This window comes from Lucilia sericata, unplaced genomic scaffold (assembly GCF_015586225.1).
Source record: "Lucilia sericata isolate MDLA Ls3-8-SP2 unplaced genomic scaffold, ASM1558622v1 Contig000457F_arrow, whole genome shotgun sequence".
In the NCBI taxonomy this organism is placed as follows: Eukaryota; Metazoa; Arthropoda; class Insecta; order Diptera; family Calliphoridae; genus Lucilia; species Lucilia sericata.
The window spans coordinates 250,244-269,370 of record NW_023994472.1 but is presented as its reverse complement, the minus strand read 5'-3'; the positions used below and the strand labels follow the sequence as shown (position 1 = coordinate 269,370).

At 31.9% G+C, this 19,127-nt stretch overlaps 1 protein-coding gene and 1 long non-coding RNA gene across 6 annotated transcripts in view; one reads left to right on the top strand and one right to left on the bottom strand.

The window, feature by feature from the left end:
- Window positions 1-526: 526 nt before the first annotated feature.
- Window positions 527-6,974, bottom strand: LOC119605110 (ubiquitin carboxyl-terminal hydrolase 16). 5 transcript variants are annotated; one of them, XM_037958060.1, is made up of 8 exons: window positions 6,814-6,974; window positions 5,625-6,040; window positions 5,014-5,564; window positions 4,816-4,952; window positions 4,642-4,759; window positions 3,795-4,582; window positions 2,208-3,552; window positions 527-1,540 (listed from the first exon to the last, which is right to left on the bottom strand). In XM_037958060.1, the coding sequence occupies exons 2-7, from the start codon at window positions 5,952-5,954 to the stop codon at window positions 2,279-2,281; spliced, it is 3,198 nt and encodes a 1,065-aa protein (XP_037813988.1). In that variant the 5' UTR covers window positions 5,955-6,040; window positions 6,814-6,974; the 3' UTR covers window positions 527-1,540; window positions 2,208-2,278. The 5 variants fall into 5 exon arrangements, with proteins under 5 accessions (XP_037813988.1, XP_037813990.1, XP_037813992.1 ...); XM_037958062.1 differs by lacking the exon at window positions 6,814-6,974 and adding an exon at window positions 6,242-6,311 and having other exon boundaries at window positions 610-1,540; XM_037958064.1 differs by having other exon boundaries at window positions 859-1,540; window positions 5,625-6,001.
- A 1,358-nt stretch (window positions 6,975-8,332) lies between these two features.
- Window positions 8,333-19,127, top strand: part of LOC119605113 — a 176,609-nt gene continuing 165,814 nt past the window's right edge. Inside the window, exons 1-2 of the long non-coding RNA XR_005231563.1 lie at window positions 8,333-8,619; window positions 14,509-14,899. This is a non-coding gene — a long non-coding RNA (uncharacterized LOC119605113). The remainder of the gene's footprint in view (window positions 8,620-14,508; window positions 14,900-19,127) is intronic.

Sequence of the window (19,127 nt, the reverse complement as noted above, 5' to 3'; positions counted from 1 at the left end):
TTACATAGACACTAATAAATAATTGAAATTAACAAATACTATTAGTGTAGAAAATATTAAGAGAAAAAAAAAACGACGTAATTACTTTGAAAAGCACAAACAAATAGATTAATGCAAAAAAAGATAATTTGAAAATGTTTTCGTGTGACAGTGTGAAATGTAATGGATCTCATGGAATCAGTGAGGGTATGTTGTTATTTTTTTTTTTTAACGAATGGCTTTAATTACGAACAGCTTTAATTTATTTTGTGAAAGAAAATATTGGAAATTTTGAAACAATGTGAAGAGGAGTATAACTTTCATTAGAATAAAACACAAATGTGGGTTTTATTTCATTAAAATTTAAACTTAGAACTGGAATTAATTTAATTGTTAATTAGGGAATCTTATTGTTGTTATGCGTATTGGAAAGCACATTCTAAGAAACTGCTGTAAGTCCATTCTCTATTTATCCTGTATTTCATTTTTGACGGTTACATCCTTTCAGCTTTTTTGAATAAACAAAAACTTTATTGCTTTCAACTTTTAAATCTTAATTTTATTGTTTAACTTGTTTACGCATCATTTGTTTAAAAACTAAATTCCTTCTTGTATTTTTTTTTTAATATAATTATGTTTATATGCAATAATTATTATTTAGTATACAAAGTAAAATTAAAAGTTTTTTAATTTAATTTCGTTTTGTTTTTTTCATTTTTGTTTATGTAACTTTTTTTAAATAATAAACTAATAATTTTCTTTAAATATTAATATATAAATAATTATGTATTTAAATGTTTTAAAAATGTTGGGCAAAAGGATTAAATAGTTAAAAGCGGCTTAAGGTTATTAATTAATAAATTTATTTAATATTTTATTGATATTTTTTTATTCGTTTTTTTTTTTTTTTCATTTAAAATTATAAAAATATATGTGATTTACTTAAATGTTTAAACAAAACAATAATAATAATTTCATTTCAAATAAAAACTTTAAATAACTAAAGGCTTTAAAAAAAAAAACAGTTAAAATAATAAAATATCTAGAGGAAAAATAAGAAGAAAATAAATCCTTGTTTTATAGAACAATAAATTTAATTTAAATTATAAAATTAAATTTCTCTAAAATTTGTGAAAATCAATTTACAATTTAATAATGTTTAAATTAAATTCATTTGGTTTTTAAAGAGAAGGTTAAAGAAATGCATTTTATAAACAAATAAAAGCAAAGCAGGCAGAGGATAGGATTAAGAGCAAAACATTTAAAGATTTGTAAAAAGTCATTAAAAATGTTTCTCTTTTTTATATTTTTTTCTTTGATGATAAATGTTTAACAATTTAACAAAAAAAATGCTTTATAAATGAATTGTTTAAAAAGAAATAAGAAAAAAGAACTTTGTGTAGAAGGAGTTTAGATAGTAAATTCGAAGAAATAGATAATTATTGTAATTAATATTCCATCATCATCAAGTTGGGAGTGCCCCGAAAAAAAAAAAAAAAAAAGGATAACCTAAAAATAGATGAAAAAATCTCTCTTTTTTGTTTAGAGGAAGAGAGAATTTCTAGAAAAAGGAGGAGCGAGCGAGCGAGCGAGCGAGCGAGCGAGCGAGCGAGCGAGCGAGCGAGCGAGCGAGCGAGCGAGCGAGCGAGCGAGCGAGCGAGCGAGCGAGGAGAGGGAGCGAGGGAGCGAGGGAGCGAGCGAGCGAGCGCGAGCGAGCGAGCGAGCGAGCGAGCGAGCGAGCGAGCGAGCGAGCGAGCGAGCGAGCGAGCGAGCGAGGAGCGAGCGAGCGAGGAGCGAGCGAGCGAGCAGCGAGCAGCGAGAGAGCGAGCGAGCGAGCGAGCGAGCGAGCAGCGAGAGCAGCGAGCGAGCGAGCGAGCGAGCGAGCGAGCGAGCGAGCGAGCGAGCGAGCGAGCGAGCGAGCGACGAGCGAGCGAGCGAGCGAGCGAGCGAGCGAGCGAGCTAGCGAGCGAGCGAGCGAGCGAGCGCGATAGCGAGCGAGCGAGCGAGCGATCGAGCGAGAGGCGAGCGAGCGAGCGAGCGATCTAGCGAGCGAGCTAGTCTATATATCGAGCGATCTATCTATCTATCTATATATCTATCTATCTATCTATCTATCATCTATCTATCTATCTATCTATCTATCTATCTATCTATCTATCTATCTATCTATCTATCTATCTATCTATCTATCTATCTATATTCAAATTTAACTATTTTAATTTACTTACCCATAAAAACTAGTGTCTCTCTCTCTGTCTTGTTATTATTGATGTTTAGCTACTTCTGTTGTTATTACAATTTAATAAATACGTTCATAGAATAGCAGATATGCTTGAGCATTCAAAACTTCACTTTCACTAGCATCGGTAACACGAGAATCGGAAACATAATACCATTTACCCAATGGCATTTGTACATTGCTGGCTTCTTCATAACCACCAGCAGCACCAGCTGTTGAATCATGTGCTGGAGATTGAGGCGTTGAGGATGATTCTTCTGGTTCAGATGAGGAGGAGGTATTTGAAGAATCGGAGCTAGTGCAAGAATTTGAGAAATCATCACTGTCATTAGCAGCTTTCATGCGTAAATCACGTGCCTTTTCACGCGCCAACAGTTCTTCTAATTTTTTGCGTTGTTCATCATCTTGATCCAATTCAGCTTTACTGCCTTGTGGTATAAATTTCCAGCGTTTGTCATCGCTACTCAGCTTAGAGCGTACCTTAACATAGGCTGTGTAATGACCACCATACATATTACCAGAATGCTCTACTACACCATAGAGTGCATACAGGAGTTTCTTTTGTTTACGATCAATATTGGGTAGATTTTTAACCTTGGAACCGCAGAATGGAGCAATATCGAGTATCATGGGGAAACTAACGGGACGTGTTAATTTACGGAACGAGCAGCGCAATCCCAATTGGAAACGTTTCAAGTGGAGTATTAAAACAGCAGGCGGACTAGAGATCAGGAACTGTTTGGTGGCATTTGTATTGACAGTTTTAGCTTTAGGATCGTCACCATTAATACGTTTAGTGCAGGACTCGCAACCGACTTTATTATTTCCGGTCATCAACTCACAAGCTGTGAAATTATTGAGACACGATTGCACTGAACATTCACCATCTTCGCATTGATAACGTGGCGCTATGGTAGTACTCCAGTCTGAATAACTTTGTGTTCGTACACGTTTCGCTTTAGCACGAGCCGCTTTTTTCTGCTCTTCCAATTTGATGTCTTCATTGTCATCATTGGTCAAATTCAATTCATTGAGTGTCTTAGCGACTTGTTCTTCGTTGTCATTGATCTTTACCTCACCGTTGGTTAGAGTAGGGACGGTGTCATTCGTTGAATTGGACGAGGTAGTTGTTTTGTTAGTTGTGGTGGCATTTAAATCGTTAAGAGTTAATTGGCGTACAATATTGGCTCCCTTCTCACTGAGACCCAATGATAAAACACTGTTTGTGCCTGCACTCTCTGCAGCAATAGTATCACCGTTAGTCTCTGAATTTGAAGCGGAAGATGGAGGAAAACTGGCACCAGCATTGGCAGGACTTGTGGCTATGCCGGAGTCTAGTAAAGTAGATATCATTAAAATATGGGAAATAAAAAATCATTCTGTAGAAAATTTTTGAAAATTATTCTCTTAAAAAAAAAAAAAAAATTGGAAATTTTTCCTTTCCTTTCGCAGAAAATTTTCAAAAAATTTTTTTTCAAATATAGTTCTTTTTGTAGGAAGTTTTCGAAAATTTATAAAAATGTACATATTTTATAAAACCAACCTTCCAAAAAGAAAATTTTATTTAATAACTTACCATTTTCATCTTCATCTAATGAATCCTTGTCCATATTTTCCGGTGAATCACCACGTTTCTCCACCGGACTTGTAGCCACTTGATTATTACCATTTTGATCGTTAGTCGTGCCATTATTTGTTGAGGTATTTAATGGTTTTGAACATTTATCATTATCATCCATAAGATTATCCTCAACATCTGCATCAGATTGTTCAGCAGAGGAAGAGGAATTTGACCAAGTAGTAGCATTCTGACTGCCAGCCTCCTCACGAGTGGCACAACCCATTAAAACAGTACTATCATCAGCTTTAACATCACCGCCACTACCATCACCTCGTTCCCCGCCAGTAATATCATTTAACATTTGCTTTTGCACAAGTTTTGTATGCTGATGTTTGGCTACTCTTTTAGCCTTACGCTCTTTCTTCTGTTCCTTTTTTAATTGAGACTTAGTAGGACCACTAGGTGAAGAGTTATTGGGGGCCGGATGCAGATAGAAAGAGTTGGCATTGTCGGGTGAAGTTTTTCGTCGTATTTGTGGTGGTTGAGATTTTTCAACACTTACAGGAAGTGACATGTCTAGGAAATATTCATGCCTCGAGCTGACATTATAACAGTCTTGGCAAGTCAGGGTCGAGACAAGGAAACCGCGAAAGACTTGTTCGGGACGTAAGATACGATCGGCCGCTTGATTGCCATAAATTTTGCATTTTTGTTTCATATCTTCGGAAACCGAATTGATATCTTGGTCTTTGTAGCCAAGATTTTGTAAAATAACACGTTGATAACGCTTTAAGTCTTCAGATCTATTAGGAAAATGGAAATAATAATCTTGAATTAAGTTTTTAGTTTTATAAATACTTACCTAACACTTTCCAATAAATGTCTTAATAATTCATGAGAATCATGTTGATCGCCTCCTTGAAATTGAGGACATTTAGCACAAAGTTTATGAAACAACTTGCTGGGATTGAAAACGCCGCCTGAAAAATAATAAAATTAATATTTTGTATATTTGTTTTCCATTTATGAGTTCTACCTCCCGATTGCAGCTCCTCTAAAGTTTGAGCCAAGGCAGCAGTCAAACCTCCCCAGGCGGATAAACTTCCCTTAATGGGTGGCAACTCCAAAACTTCATCATCCTTGGACTTAAAAGTACCACCGGGCAGAGTAAATCTATTAGGAAAACAAAAAATTAATAAAAAGAGCTTTTTGAAGTTTTTGAATTAACACCTACTCTTCTCCTGCTTCGGCTGATTCCTTCAAAACGTCCAATAAATAGGGAGTTTGAGCCAAACATTGCATAACAGCATTAAAGAAACAGGTATTACCCAAATTAGTTAAACCTCTAACACGGGGCAATTGCTCCGTTACAGCTGGCTTAGTAGCAGTTGTAGCTGGACCAGTAGATAAAACTGGCAAGCTGTTGTAATTGCTGTAGGTAACCAAAGGTTCATTAACCCGCTTAGCCATGCCCGGTATGGGTGGTAATGGTGGCGGTGGCAAGGGTATAGCAGTTTTATTACCACTTGCAGCTAAGCTATTAGTTGAAGTTTCCTCAGAGGACAGTAAAGGTTTTAAGGACTCAAAAGTGCTTAAAATTTTATTTTCAATATTTTCCATATTGGCTGCAGCTACGGGGGGTTTTTGGGCCAAACCCTTAACAAATTCAACGCATTCTAAAAGATTCTTACGGGAATCCGCCTTCACCTCATTGTCACACTCATAACACCAGATTTCAAAGGAGCGCGTATTCATGGCCAATGCATGAGAATCAGAATGGGGAGTCTGGAAAGGGAAATATTGTTATATACCTATAACAATGGAAGTATAATTAAGGGAACTCACCTTAAAATGTTTCAAAGCATGTTTATTTTTCGAACGTCCACACAATTGTGTGCCACATCTCAAGCACAACCACAAAGTATTATCATATTCAAAAGCGCCCGGTGACTCGGCGGATTCTGAAGCCTCGGTAGCTGGAGAGGTAACGCCCAATTTTTGACACTGTACACACTCAAAGACCAAGCCCGTAGTTTTTAACAATTTACGCAGTTTGGTAGAATCTACGGCTTTCTTAACATGATCGCAGGAACGAGAAGCGCCAGTCGGATTAGCTTTTTCGTCAGAGGAATCCGATGACGAAGCATCATTCCATTCTTGATAGTTTTTAACCATTTTCTTCCAAAGCTGGAGGTTAAAAACCTAAATGCGTCTTAGAATAACTTGTAGTTTTGTAAAAAAAAATAAGAAAAATGAAAAGTCTGTAATAAAACAGAATAAAATTAAATACTTTACAAAAGAAAAGGCACAAAAACTAGGTTACAAATTAGCAGCCATTAACCACAACAAATTTAGACATTGATTTTTTTCTCACTCTAGCATTATTTAACAAACATATTTATTTTCATTATAAAATTTACTTTAATAATTTTTAAAAATTGTAAATTTTACTATTTTTTTACCCAATTTTTCTTAAAAAATCATTTAAATTTGTTTAAAAACACTTTTCTTCTCTAACACTAAAAATCAAAAGAAAAAACTACAAAATTGAGGTTAAGTTTAATAAAAATGTTGTTGTTCTAGTTGTTGTTGTTGCTGTCGTCGCCCGTGTTTTCCTGTACATGTGTAAGCCTGTAGGTATGTATTAGTGTTAAGTATGCAAAAACAACATGCCTTGAAAAACCGCATAAAAAAAACAACAAAACTAATTTTTCTTTTTCGTTTTCAATTTTTTTACATTTAATTTTCCTTTTTCTTTGTTTTCTATTAAATTGTTTAAACAAAACAATATTTTTGCTGACATTGACTTTCCCTTTATCTTTTTCCTATTTGTTGACGTAAATTTTGCCTTTTTCCCTTTTTAAAACAACAAAAAAAACATTTAATTTTTCATTTCTTTGTTTAATATATAATTTCTTTCTTTTTTTGCAATTTCTTTCTTAGCACCATTTTTCTTTCTTGTTCTTCTTAATTTCACGTCACGTAAGAAAAGTGAAAATCATGTTTCTTTCTTGTGGCAATGAATTATATTAACCTTTCTTATTCTTAAGCACTTTTATAAAATGCAATTATGTTCGGTTTTATTAGTTTATTTAAGAGTTTTTTCAATTATTTTCAATTATAAAAACACAATTTTCATTTAACACAATTTTTTAGACGTGCTCTTCACATTTTTTTGCTAATAAGTTTACTGAAAAAAACACACATAGTTGTATGAAAAAGTACTTTACTTTTTTGTATACAAAAATAGCAGCACTATGTGTAAACAAACTAGGCAGCACTCTTTTTTGAAAGAATATATCCGTTAAAACAAAGTACAAATGATCAATTCAAAAATATTTATACCCTACACCACTTTAGTGGGGAGGGTATATTGGATTTGTGCTGATGTTTGTAACATACAAAAATATTCGTCCTAGACCCACCTTAAAGTATACCAATCGGCTTAGAATCGTTTTCTGAGTCGATTAAGCTATGTCCGTCCGTCCGTCCGTCCGTCTGACTGGCTGGCTGGCTGTCCATGTAAACCTTGTGCGCAAGGTACATGTCGCAATTTTCAAGATAATTGGATGAAATTTGGCACGCACGTTTTATTTGACCTAAGGACGAAGCCTATTGAAAATGGTTAAAATCGGTCCATTATTTCACCTAGCCCCCATAGAACAGAACCCCCCGAAAAGGGCTTCTGAGCTCATAATTATGTTAAATATACAGATATATCGATAAAATACGGCACAACTAAGTTTTATAGAAGTCTTGATGACCCTGCCAAATTTCATAAAGATCGGGCCACATTTGACCCTAGCTCCCATACAAAGTCCCCTTCAGAAAATTACTTGAATGTCCCAAATTAGCTTATAAACACAAATATCGCGATGAAATTCAGCACAATAAAATATTATGTCAATATAAATATATTCACAAAATTTTATCGGGCTTGGTCCATATTTGCCCCTAGCCCCCATATAAAGCCTCTTTCAGAAAATTAGTTTTTCATCCATAAATTGCTTAAATGTATCGGAACAAGGGAATATTGAAAATAAATGCTTTATTATGAAAAATAAATCAGATTTAATATTCATAACTGGTGTAGGGTATCATATGGTCGGTCACGCCCGACTATAATTTCTTACTTGTTTAATTTTAAATTCTTGTGTTAACTGAGCGATATGCCTGCCAACAAATATATAGCCAAATTGTTATGCAATTTAAATTTTGAAAAATGTTTCATGTATTTTTATTGAAAAAGTCAGGTAATTTTAACTTTGAACTTTAGCACTCAATAAAAGCCAACAAAATACGGCTTTTTTATAGAAATATGTAACTTTTTCCTATTAGTTGTAAAAAACTTTCAGTAATTTTATATTCCTTTGAGTTGGCAACCATACTTCAAACACTTTGTGCTTTTACTTCAAACACTTTGTGTTTGTAGCAAACACGAGATATGAAAAATACATTGCTGTTTGACAAACCAGAGTTTCCTAGGTCGTCGTCAAACAAATGTATTTTAAATGGGACATCAAACAAAATCTGTTTGAAGGAAAAATTGTGCAATTTTTTTTACCGAATCGGTCAAACTTGGCAGCACTTTTCTTGTAAAAAAAAAAACGGAATATTTACGCGTCGTGAATAAGCAAATTTGCAAATTTGTTTAAAAATTTTTTTAAAAGTGAGATTGTGTATGTTTAATTGTTTGATTTAAATAAAAGTGATTAAAATAATAGATAAGTATAAAAACTGTTTAAATGAGTAGTAATCAATTGAAAATTTGGTTAATATTCCTACAAATAGAATCAAATTAAATGGCCATCGAATGTTGCAAAATTAAAATAAAACGAAAGTAAGTTAAATTAGTTAATTGTTTATTATAAAAATGACAATTCTATAGCAAGTAAAGCATTCTAGAAAGTTTTCTATTTCTGTGATTGTTTCTTCTATTAATAATTGTTTTTGCAGCCGAACACACAATGCTATTCTTTATGGTACCTAGTTTCAGTGGGAGACGGTGGATGAATTGTTTTTGAGGTTAGAGCCAAACTGATATAAACTATTGGATCTAATTTATCTCGTAAAGAAAAGTGAAACTCTTATGGGTGTTGTTAGGGATTGTTGTAGGTTTTTAAAGCGAACACATAAAAGATGACATGGTAAATCGGTGGAAAAGTTTTCTGCTATATATTGACTCTTTCTGGTATCAGTTGGTTTCTGCATGATGAAATATCAATATAGAATATTCGTTCAGCCTGTCCCTGAAACGCTCTGATTGTGGATCTGAATCATTATTCTCTTTGAATATTACAAAGAGACCTTTTTAAGACACAAAAAGAGAAGGGTTTAATAATACACTGTAACAAATCCTAAGACCAAAGTATACTTATCTAAAGAAACCATATCTGGCCTCAATTTTATAAATAAACGTATCTTTGCGTTGTTACAGCGTGTCAAATAGAGGTTTTTTCAAACTTCATGATGCGACAACTGGAAAAGCTGATGCGATACATAATTTCTGAAGCCAGCTTAGCGCAGCTCAATTCTTTGGAAAAGTATATTTTTGGTCTCTGGATTTCTTTAAGCTAATTTTCAATAAAATTCAAATCATCGGTTTTACGTGATACTATTCTCTACTAAATTCTTTTACAAAAGAAGTTGCTCTACCTGATCAGCGGTTTTCTATCCAACTTTAAATATTCGTTTAAAAACTACAAGTACCTATGTAATAGAATTAAATTAACATGTTTCTATTGATCACTCTAAAACTAAATATCGACATTATTTAGACTAATTTGTCATATGAGACAGACAAACGTTTGGGATACAACTTGCTTAGGCATACAATAGCAATAACAAAATCTGCACCCTAAGGTCAGACAGGAAAATAGCCTAAATTAAACTTTTATACTCAATTTACAACAAAATTATAAACGCATGCACGTGACTACTACTACGAATGAACACTAAACATAAACTCTTCGAAACCTAAAAAAACTGCCACAAATGTGTTTGTGTGGCAAGTTCAATGATGAAGAAATATTCCTACAACAAAAATAAAAAAGAACTAAAATAAAAATTGGAGTTTAAGCTAAAGTTACTTAATGCCTGGTGAAACGAATTTTTATGAATTGAGTCTGTCTATAACTGACAAATCCATAAGTAAAACTATATAATTTTTCAAAGGAATTACCCAGGCAAAGGAAGCTCAGCAACATACACAGCTGCCTTAAGAATTATTTTTATGCAATATTTAAGTTTTTGCTGCAAGTCGCTTCGGTCTGCATGGGTAAAGGAACGAAAAGGCAAAAAAAATGTTATTTTGAGGCTCCATTAAGCTTAACATGTGCAACACTGTAATTTGCCGGCTTGTAGCAAGGAAACATTTTAAGAAGATGAAGCTGAAGTAAAGGAAAAAACGGAGTATAATACGTGTATAAAATGTGCCTATATGTTTTAATGTCTGTCCGCCCATTTGCTACACACGTAGGCGCACTCATTGTCAGTTCCAGGAATATCCATGTATGCATCTCCAACATTCGCATACAATTCGTTCTATACTATTCTCCTCGCTGTCTACAGTGTTTGTTGTGGTTGTTGTTTTTGTTTATAATTTGTATTGTAGGGAACGCAGTGGTTCCGTAATTGCAATTGACTATCACATCTTCTATAGTCTGGACTATATACAATCTATAGTCTGGACTATATACAATCTATAGTCTAGACTATATACAATCTATAGTCTGGACTATAGACAATCTATAGTCTGGACTATAGACAATCTATAGTCTGGATTATAGACAATCTATTGTCAGTATTATAGACAATCTATAGTCTGGCTTATAGGCAATCTATAGTCTGGACTATAGACAATAAGTAGTTTGGACTATAAACAATCTATAGTCCGGACTATAGACAATCTATAGGCTGTTTATATCTATATATATATATATATATATATATATATATATAGTCTGGATTATAAACAATATATAGGCTGGTCTTGGAACCACTATCTTATAATACCAACTGCACTCCTGCACCAGAGTTTCTTAACTCTTTTCCTACATTATTTTTCCTTTAGTACAAGTTCCTGTTGTTGCCTCTCCTCAATATTTGTTTGATGTTGTGTTTCTTTATATTTGTTGTCTTTAATATTATGGTTACCATTATATTACTATAGTTCATCATTTATGGAGACTTTGTGTCTTAATGTGTCGAAATGAATTTAAATAATTTTTTGTTTTATACCTTTATGTTCCTATTTCCTTGCACTCCTCGCTCATCATCATCATAAACGAACATCCTTCACAAAGCATATTTGGGTAGATATTCATGGGCGAACCCTGTGTGTAGCTTTGGCAAACAATTTAAAAGTACAAGGAGTATCGGAGCAGAGATATTAAGACAGACATAAAAAAATGAAAAAGATTACGTTGAACAGCAGCTGTTGGGATTCAGTTTCAGCCACTGTCCATATCAATAGATTTGTTTGTAGTTTTTGAATTGTCTTTGGTATTGTATTTTTTGCTGCTTCGTTGACTGTGGTTGCTTTTGCTCTCTTGGTTGTCAGGTTTATTTTTGTGGTCGGCTTTTATTGTTTGAGGTTTGAAGTCGTAGATGTTGTTGCTGTTGGATGCTTTTAGCTGCCACTTTTTTGTTTGTTTCAGGTTTGTCTGTTTAGTTCCCTTTAGATTTCTTATATTTTTTTGTCCGTCCATCACTGCAATTGATAACACACTGAATATGAGATTATATTTAAGTAAAAGGGTTCATTAGCTTAAATTTGTTTTAAATGGAGCATTACTCAAATATGTATGTTAATAAATGTGGTAGTATGTATGCAAGTGTGTAGTATCTGTGTACACTTGTAAAATGCACTTTTCATAAATTATAGGTTGGCATTATTAAATTTATTCAATCATGAATATCTTGTAATATATTTAAAATCAATTTATGTAGTCATTTAAGAAAAAATTGATTGATTTTTTACTTGTTAAATTGTTTAAAGTGGAGTAGAGTGGGTACGTTGGTTGCTCATGTTTAAAAAAGGTTAATTAAGATAACACTAAATGACCTTGTATAATGTGTATTATAAGTTGTCTTGTGGTACATTTTAATAAATTGAAGCCCTGGAGAAGTAATATTGTTACCTTAAGGGATCTACTAAGATATACTATGTATATTTAAATAATATAGGGTCAATAATTAGATGAGTTTCAAAAGGTATATTTTGTATTAAGCTTAAGGCATAATGTAGTTTAATAATAATATCTAGTTTGTGATATTATTCTTTTTTGTTTATGTTTTGATACTTTTTTTTATAAAATATCAAAACATTTAAAAAAGATTTACTTATTTTTTTTAAAGCTATTTTGCTCACGTTATGATTGCCTTACTTAAAAAGAAATTAATAAAATTAAAACCAGATTAACTTGAAATATTATAGCACATTATCTCTTACAGAAAACTGACTCATCAATATCCCTTGAATGATTCTCTGATTAAAGTTTTTTGTTCCATTAACTTCTTTGTTCAATAGATATTTTATCCGAATATTAGAAGTCAATCAATGAAATGATATTTTTATCTAAAAATTTTCTTCGTACATTAAAAACTCCTTTTTAATTTTTCCGTTTGAAATCAAATTTCGAAGTATAGAGATTTTTTTTTTTTTAAATTATTTGGCTGAACTTAAAATATTTCACTAAAAATAAAAAATAAATTTTCCCTTAAAACTTAAATTTTAATTTTTTATTAAAAATACAAAATATCAAAATTTTTACAAAATATCAAAATTATTACCAAAATCCAAATTTGCTCTAAAAATTAAAATTTTACGAAAAAAAAACTAAGTTTTTCACTAAAATCAACATTTTCATAAAACATTTACATATTTCGAAAAATCAAAATTTTGGTTAAAATCCCAATTTTTACTAAAATCAAAATTTTCACTATATATCAAAAAAAAAAAAAAAAAAAAAATAAAAATCTAAAAATCAATTCCAATGTTCCGATATTTTACTAAAAAAAATAAATTTTCACTCAAAATACATTTTGGGTTAGTTAATTAGTTAGTTAGTTAGGTAGTTAGGTAGTTAATTAGTTAATTAGTTAGTTAGTTAGTTAGTTAGTTAGTTAATTAGTTAGTTAGTTAGTTAGTTAGTTAGTTAGTTAGTTAGTTAGTTAGTTAGTTAGTTAGTTAGTTAGTTAGTTAGTTAGTTAGTTAGTTAGTTAGTTAGTTAGTTAGTTAATTAGTTAGTTGATTAGTTAGTTACTTAGTTAGTTACTTAGTTAGTTAGTTAGTTAGTTAGTTAGTTAGTTAGTTAGTTAGTTAGTTAGTTAGTTAGTTAGTTAGTTAGTTAGTTAGTTAGTTAGTTAGTTAGTTAGTTAGTTAGTTAGTTAGTTAGTTAGTTAGTTAGTTAGTTAGTTAGTTAGTTAGTTAGTTAGTTAGTTAGTTAGTTAGTTAGTTAGTTAGTTAGTTAGTTAGTTAGTTAGTTAGTTAGTTAGTTAGTTAGTTAGTTAGTTAGTTAGTTAGTTAGTTAGTTAGTTAGTTAGTTAATTCGTTTGTTCGTTCATTGGGAAGGAGGATGCATGTTACATCAAATCCAAAGAAATTAAACCTAGACAATCACAATCAAGCCTTTTGTGCGCTCCCTTACCAGTACGCCACATCGGAATCGAACTCACGACCTTTAAACCTATAACACTAACCAATAACCTACCGAAATCAATTACAATGTTTTCCAAAGCGGCTCATAACTAGTCACAGTATAGCTCCGCTATAAAGTCAACTTCATAAAATTACTTAATCGTAAATAACCACTGTAATGAGCTATAAGTATTCGTTTCAGCAATAGTTTTGATAATAATTAACAGAGTCAGTTTCTACATTTACATATTTACAGTTTATTAAAAATTCCTTCAATTTCGCTCTGTGTATAAATTTCACATCAACACACACATTCATTTTGATTCACGTTATCAATTGAAATTTTATTTTTTCTCCATTTTTTCACATACGCAAAATGCAATAAAATTATTTCTGAATTTTTAGGTTTATAATAATTTCAAAAATATGTTTAGCCTTACCCAGATCCTATGTCTACTCCACAAAACCCATACAAAAACATTTTATTATCTCTTTCTCAAAAAAGAAAAAGACTCATATGAAAAAAATCTTAAATGACATGTGTTATCTTAAGTAAATTTAACCATGCATTCAATATGAAGTGAACATTTATTTATTTCTTTATTTTTAAACTTTTTTATTTCGCAATTCCTTACCCTACACTACAAGTCAAATGGGTAAAAGTTTAATGCGTTTAATCTTTTGAAGACATGAAACATTTTCCTCTTTGCATTATTACTTATTTTTCTGCTGTGTTGCTTGTTGCTGTTTCTTTTGGTTATCAGCAGCAAAAGCTAAGCTTAATTTAAAACTATTAATTAGTTGATGTGGCCTAAAGCAATAACACCAAAGCGAACTAAATACTTGGATGGCGTTGAAGCATTTCATTTTACTTAGATTTTAGTTGTTTATTTATTTGTTAAGAATATTTAACATAAAACATTAAAGAACTAAAAGTATGTAAAGCTATTGCCAGCAGTCAAAAGACTGCAAAACTTATAAAAAAAAGACCTTTAAATATACAAGAATTACATGTTCTTTTTTTTACAACAATGAAATTCAATATGTTATTTTACATGTTTAATGTGTGTCTCCCCTTTTTTTTTGCAGTCGAAATTCAAACCAACTAGTTGGCGAACCAACCACCACCCCAGAGTCATCAAACAAAGTCGTCTACCATAATGATGTTGATGACGACGCCACATGCACGCACATTCTATATTATATTCTTAAGAAGCCCTAGTAATAAACACTTTGTTATATTTGCTACTTTTATTTTGTAGCTGTTTCTTCTTCTTCTTCTTCTATAAATTACAAAGTTACAATTACAATTGTATTTACAACTTGTCACCTGAAACTACATAAAAGCGCTGCTAAAGAATTCAACAGAGAAAAGATAAAATGCAAAACTATAACTACTACTTGTGCATATAAAACAAAAAGTAAAAATTGCAAAAATATTAAAAAGCAACAACAACAACTGGAAATAAAACTACAAACGGTAAGTTAAAGCTTCTTATGTGGCTTAATATAATCTTTATTTGTGTATCTATGTATGGGTATTTTTTATATTACTTGCATTTAAAGTTTAGTACCAAGCACTATTTCTAGTTTCTATTTTACAATGACTTAAGTTACACAAAGAATATAACAAACAAAGCGTTTGATATTTTATATATTAGAGTGACTTTGTAGAGCGATCAAAACATCTTGTCAAAAAAGTTGACAATTATAGGAAAAAATACCGTTATTGTGTGCTAAAAAGACCAAGAAGTGTTGTTAACATTTTGTTGTTTAAAAAAAGTAATATGAGTAATTTGTTAGAATATATGTATGGTTGTATTCTATTAAGTTCTATAAACTTTACAGAATCTAGTTAAACCACAATAGTTTAAACTAGCTGTTCCCAGCGTATTCTGTTTAGAAAACAGACTCCTAGAAGTTATGGTACAAGATCAAAGACCAGAAATATACTTCAAAAGTTTTATTAGCATTGGATAAGTGTTGTCCAAAATCTAGAAAAAGTGGGAATATTATGAGTACCCTGATCACAAACTGATCATAAATGGTAAACATAACCTATATGGGCCCAGTAGTAGTATTACACTTGTTAAACCTTTTGTAAAATTAAGATCTCAGTGCAAAAATTACACGATGATCCCGGTATGTTTAAATTTCTATTAAAATATTTGCGATTACAACTTGATCATTTGCCTTTTGCCCATTTTTCTCCTTTTCTAGATCTTCTGAAGGACTTAAAATTCCAAATTATTATAGATATTTTCAATTGAAATTCCTAAGTACTTTAAACTACCACCAGACTATTTCAATACTCACCAACTGCCAAATTTTCAAAAACAAATCATGCATATGATTAAGTAGTTTCACAATTATTTTAACTTATTATTGGCTATTAAAACCCTGCTTACAATAACCAGAACTAGATCTTTTGTTAGAATAAAAAAAAAAAAACAACACAACTACCACCATTTAAACAAAGGCGGCATTATTAAAATCATCATGCTTCATTCATTCATTCATTTATTCATTGTTAAAAATCTAACAAAAAACTCAATGAAGTAGAACTCTATTCAACTCATACTCCTCTGTATTAACAATACTTTCAAGTGTACATTTATCAAGTACAAGGCACTCAAACATTTCTAAAGAACAAAAAGATTCTAACAAAACAATCGAAAAGCTGAGCTTGTTAATCATAAAAAAAATAAAAGAAAATTTTTGCAAACATAATTTGCCACATCCCTTTTCAATCGGGGATTTATTTCATTTAAGTGTCAACTAATGTATAAAAATGGGTGACTACCTGAATTTCTTGGGCTATTGCAGAAAAACGTGTGGAACAAAAGAAATGCAAAATTATTGTTGAAGATGTATGTTAAATTATGGTTTTTAATGAAAATATAAAAGGTGAAAAAATTTTCACTTTTGGGACCAAAGTGACGATCGGTTATAATAAAGATAAATTAGGATAATTTTTCTGATATGTGTTTTAAGTTTTTTGGTACTATACTATAGACTAGACTAGACTATAGACTACACTATAGACTAGACTATAGACTAGAATATAGACTAGACTATAGACTAGACTAGACTAGACTATCGACTAGACTATAGACTAGACTATAGACTAGACTATAGACTAGACTATAGACTAGACTATAGACTAGACTATAGACTAGACTATCGACTAGACTATTAGACTAGACCTATAGACTAGACTAATCGACTAGACTATAGACTAGACTATAGACTAGACTATAGAACTAGGACTCTAGACTAGACTATAGACTGACTCTATAGACTAGACTATAGACTAGACTATAGATTGACTGACTATAGACTAGACTATAGACTAGACTATAGACTAGACTATAGACTAGACTATAGACTAGCTATAGACTAGACTATAGACTAGACTATAGGACTAGACTATAGACTAGACTATAGACTAGACTATAGACTAGACTATACTAGACTATAGACTAGACTATAGACTAGACTATAGACTAGTACTATAGACTAGACTATATACTAGGACTATAGACTAGACTATAGACGACTATAGACTAGACTATAGACTAGACTATAGACTAGACTATAGACTAGACTATAGACTAGACTATAGACTAGACTATAGACTAGACTATAGACTAGACTATAGACTAGACTATAGACTAGACTATAGACTAGACTATAGACTAGACTATAGACTAGACTATAGACTAGACTATAGACTAGACTAGACTAGACTATAGACTAGACTATAGACTAGACTATAGACTAGACTATAGACTAGACTATAGACTAGACTATAGACTAGACTATAGACTAGACTATAGACTAGACTATAGACTAGACTATAGACTAGACTATAGACTAGACTATAGACTAGACTATACTAGACTATAGACTAGACTAGACTAGACTATAGACTAGACTATAGACTAGACTATAGACTAGACTATAGACGACTATAGACTAGACTATAGACTAGACTATAGACTAGACTATAGACTAGACTATAGACTAGACTATAGACTAGACTATAGACTAGACTATAGACTAGACTATAGACTAGACTATAGACGACTATAGACTAGACTATAGACTAACTATAGACTAGACTATAGACTAGACTATAGACTAGACTATAGACTAGACTATAGACTAGACTATAGACTAGACTATAGACTAGACTATAGACTAGACTATAGACTAGACTATAGACTAGACTATAGACTAGACTATAGACTAGACTATAGACTAGACTATAGACTAGACTATAGACTAGACTATAGACTAGACTATAGACTAGACTATAGACTAGACTTTAGACTAGACTATAGACTAGACTATAGACTAGACTAGACTAGACTATAGACTAGACTATAGACTAGACTATAGACTAGACTATAGACTAAACTATAGGCTAGACTATAGACTGGACTATAGACTGGACTATAGACTAGACTATAGACTAGACTATAGACTAGACTATAGGCTAGACTATAGACTAGACTATAGACTAGACTATAGACTAGACTATAGACTAGACTATAGACTAGACTATAGACTAGACTATAGACTAGAATATAGACTAGACTATAGACTAGACTATAGACAAGACTATAGACTAGACTATAGACTAGACTATAGACTAGACTATAGACTGGACTATAGACTAGACTATAGACTAGACTATAGACTAGACTATAGACTAGACTATAGACTAGACTATAGACTAGACTATAGACTAGACTATAGACTAGACTGTAGACTAGACTATAGAATAGACTATAGACTAGACTATAGACTAGAATATAGACTAGACAATAGACTAGAATATAGACTAGAATATAGACTAGACTATAGACTAGACTATAGACTAGACTATAGACTAGACTATAGACTAGACTATAGACTAGACTATAGACTAGACTATAGACTAGACTATAGACTAGACTATAGACTAGACTATAGACTAGACTATAGACTAGACTATAGACTAGACTATAGACTAGACTATAGACTAGACTATAGACTAGACTATAGACTAGACTATAGACTAGACTATAGACTAGACTGTAGACAAGACTGTAGACTAGACTATAGACTAGACTAGACTATAGACTAGACTAAACTATAGACTAGACTATAGACAAGACTATAGACTAGACTATAGACTAGACTATAGACTAGACTATAGACTAGACTATAGACTAGACTATAGAATAGACTATAGACTAGACTATAGACTAGACTATAGACTAGACTATAGACTAGACTATAAACTAGACTATAGACTAGACCATAAACTAGACTATAGACTAGACTATAGACTAGACTATAGACTAGACTATAGACTGGACTATAGACTAGACTATAGACTAGACTATCGACTAGAATATAGACTAGACTATAGACTAGAATATAGACTACACTATAGACTACACTATAGACTAGACTATAGACTAGACTATAGACTAGACTATAGACTAGACTATAGACTGGACTATAGACTAGACTATAGACTAGACTATCGACTAGACTATCGACTAGACTATCGACTAGACTATAGACTAAACTATCGACTAGACTATAGACTAGACTATAGACTAGACTATATACTAGACTATAGACTAGACTATAGACTAGACTATATACTAGACTATAGACTAGACTATAGACTAGACTAGACTAGACTAGAC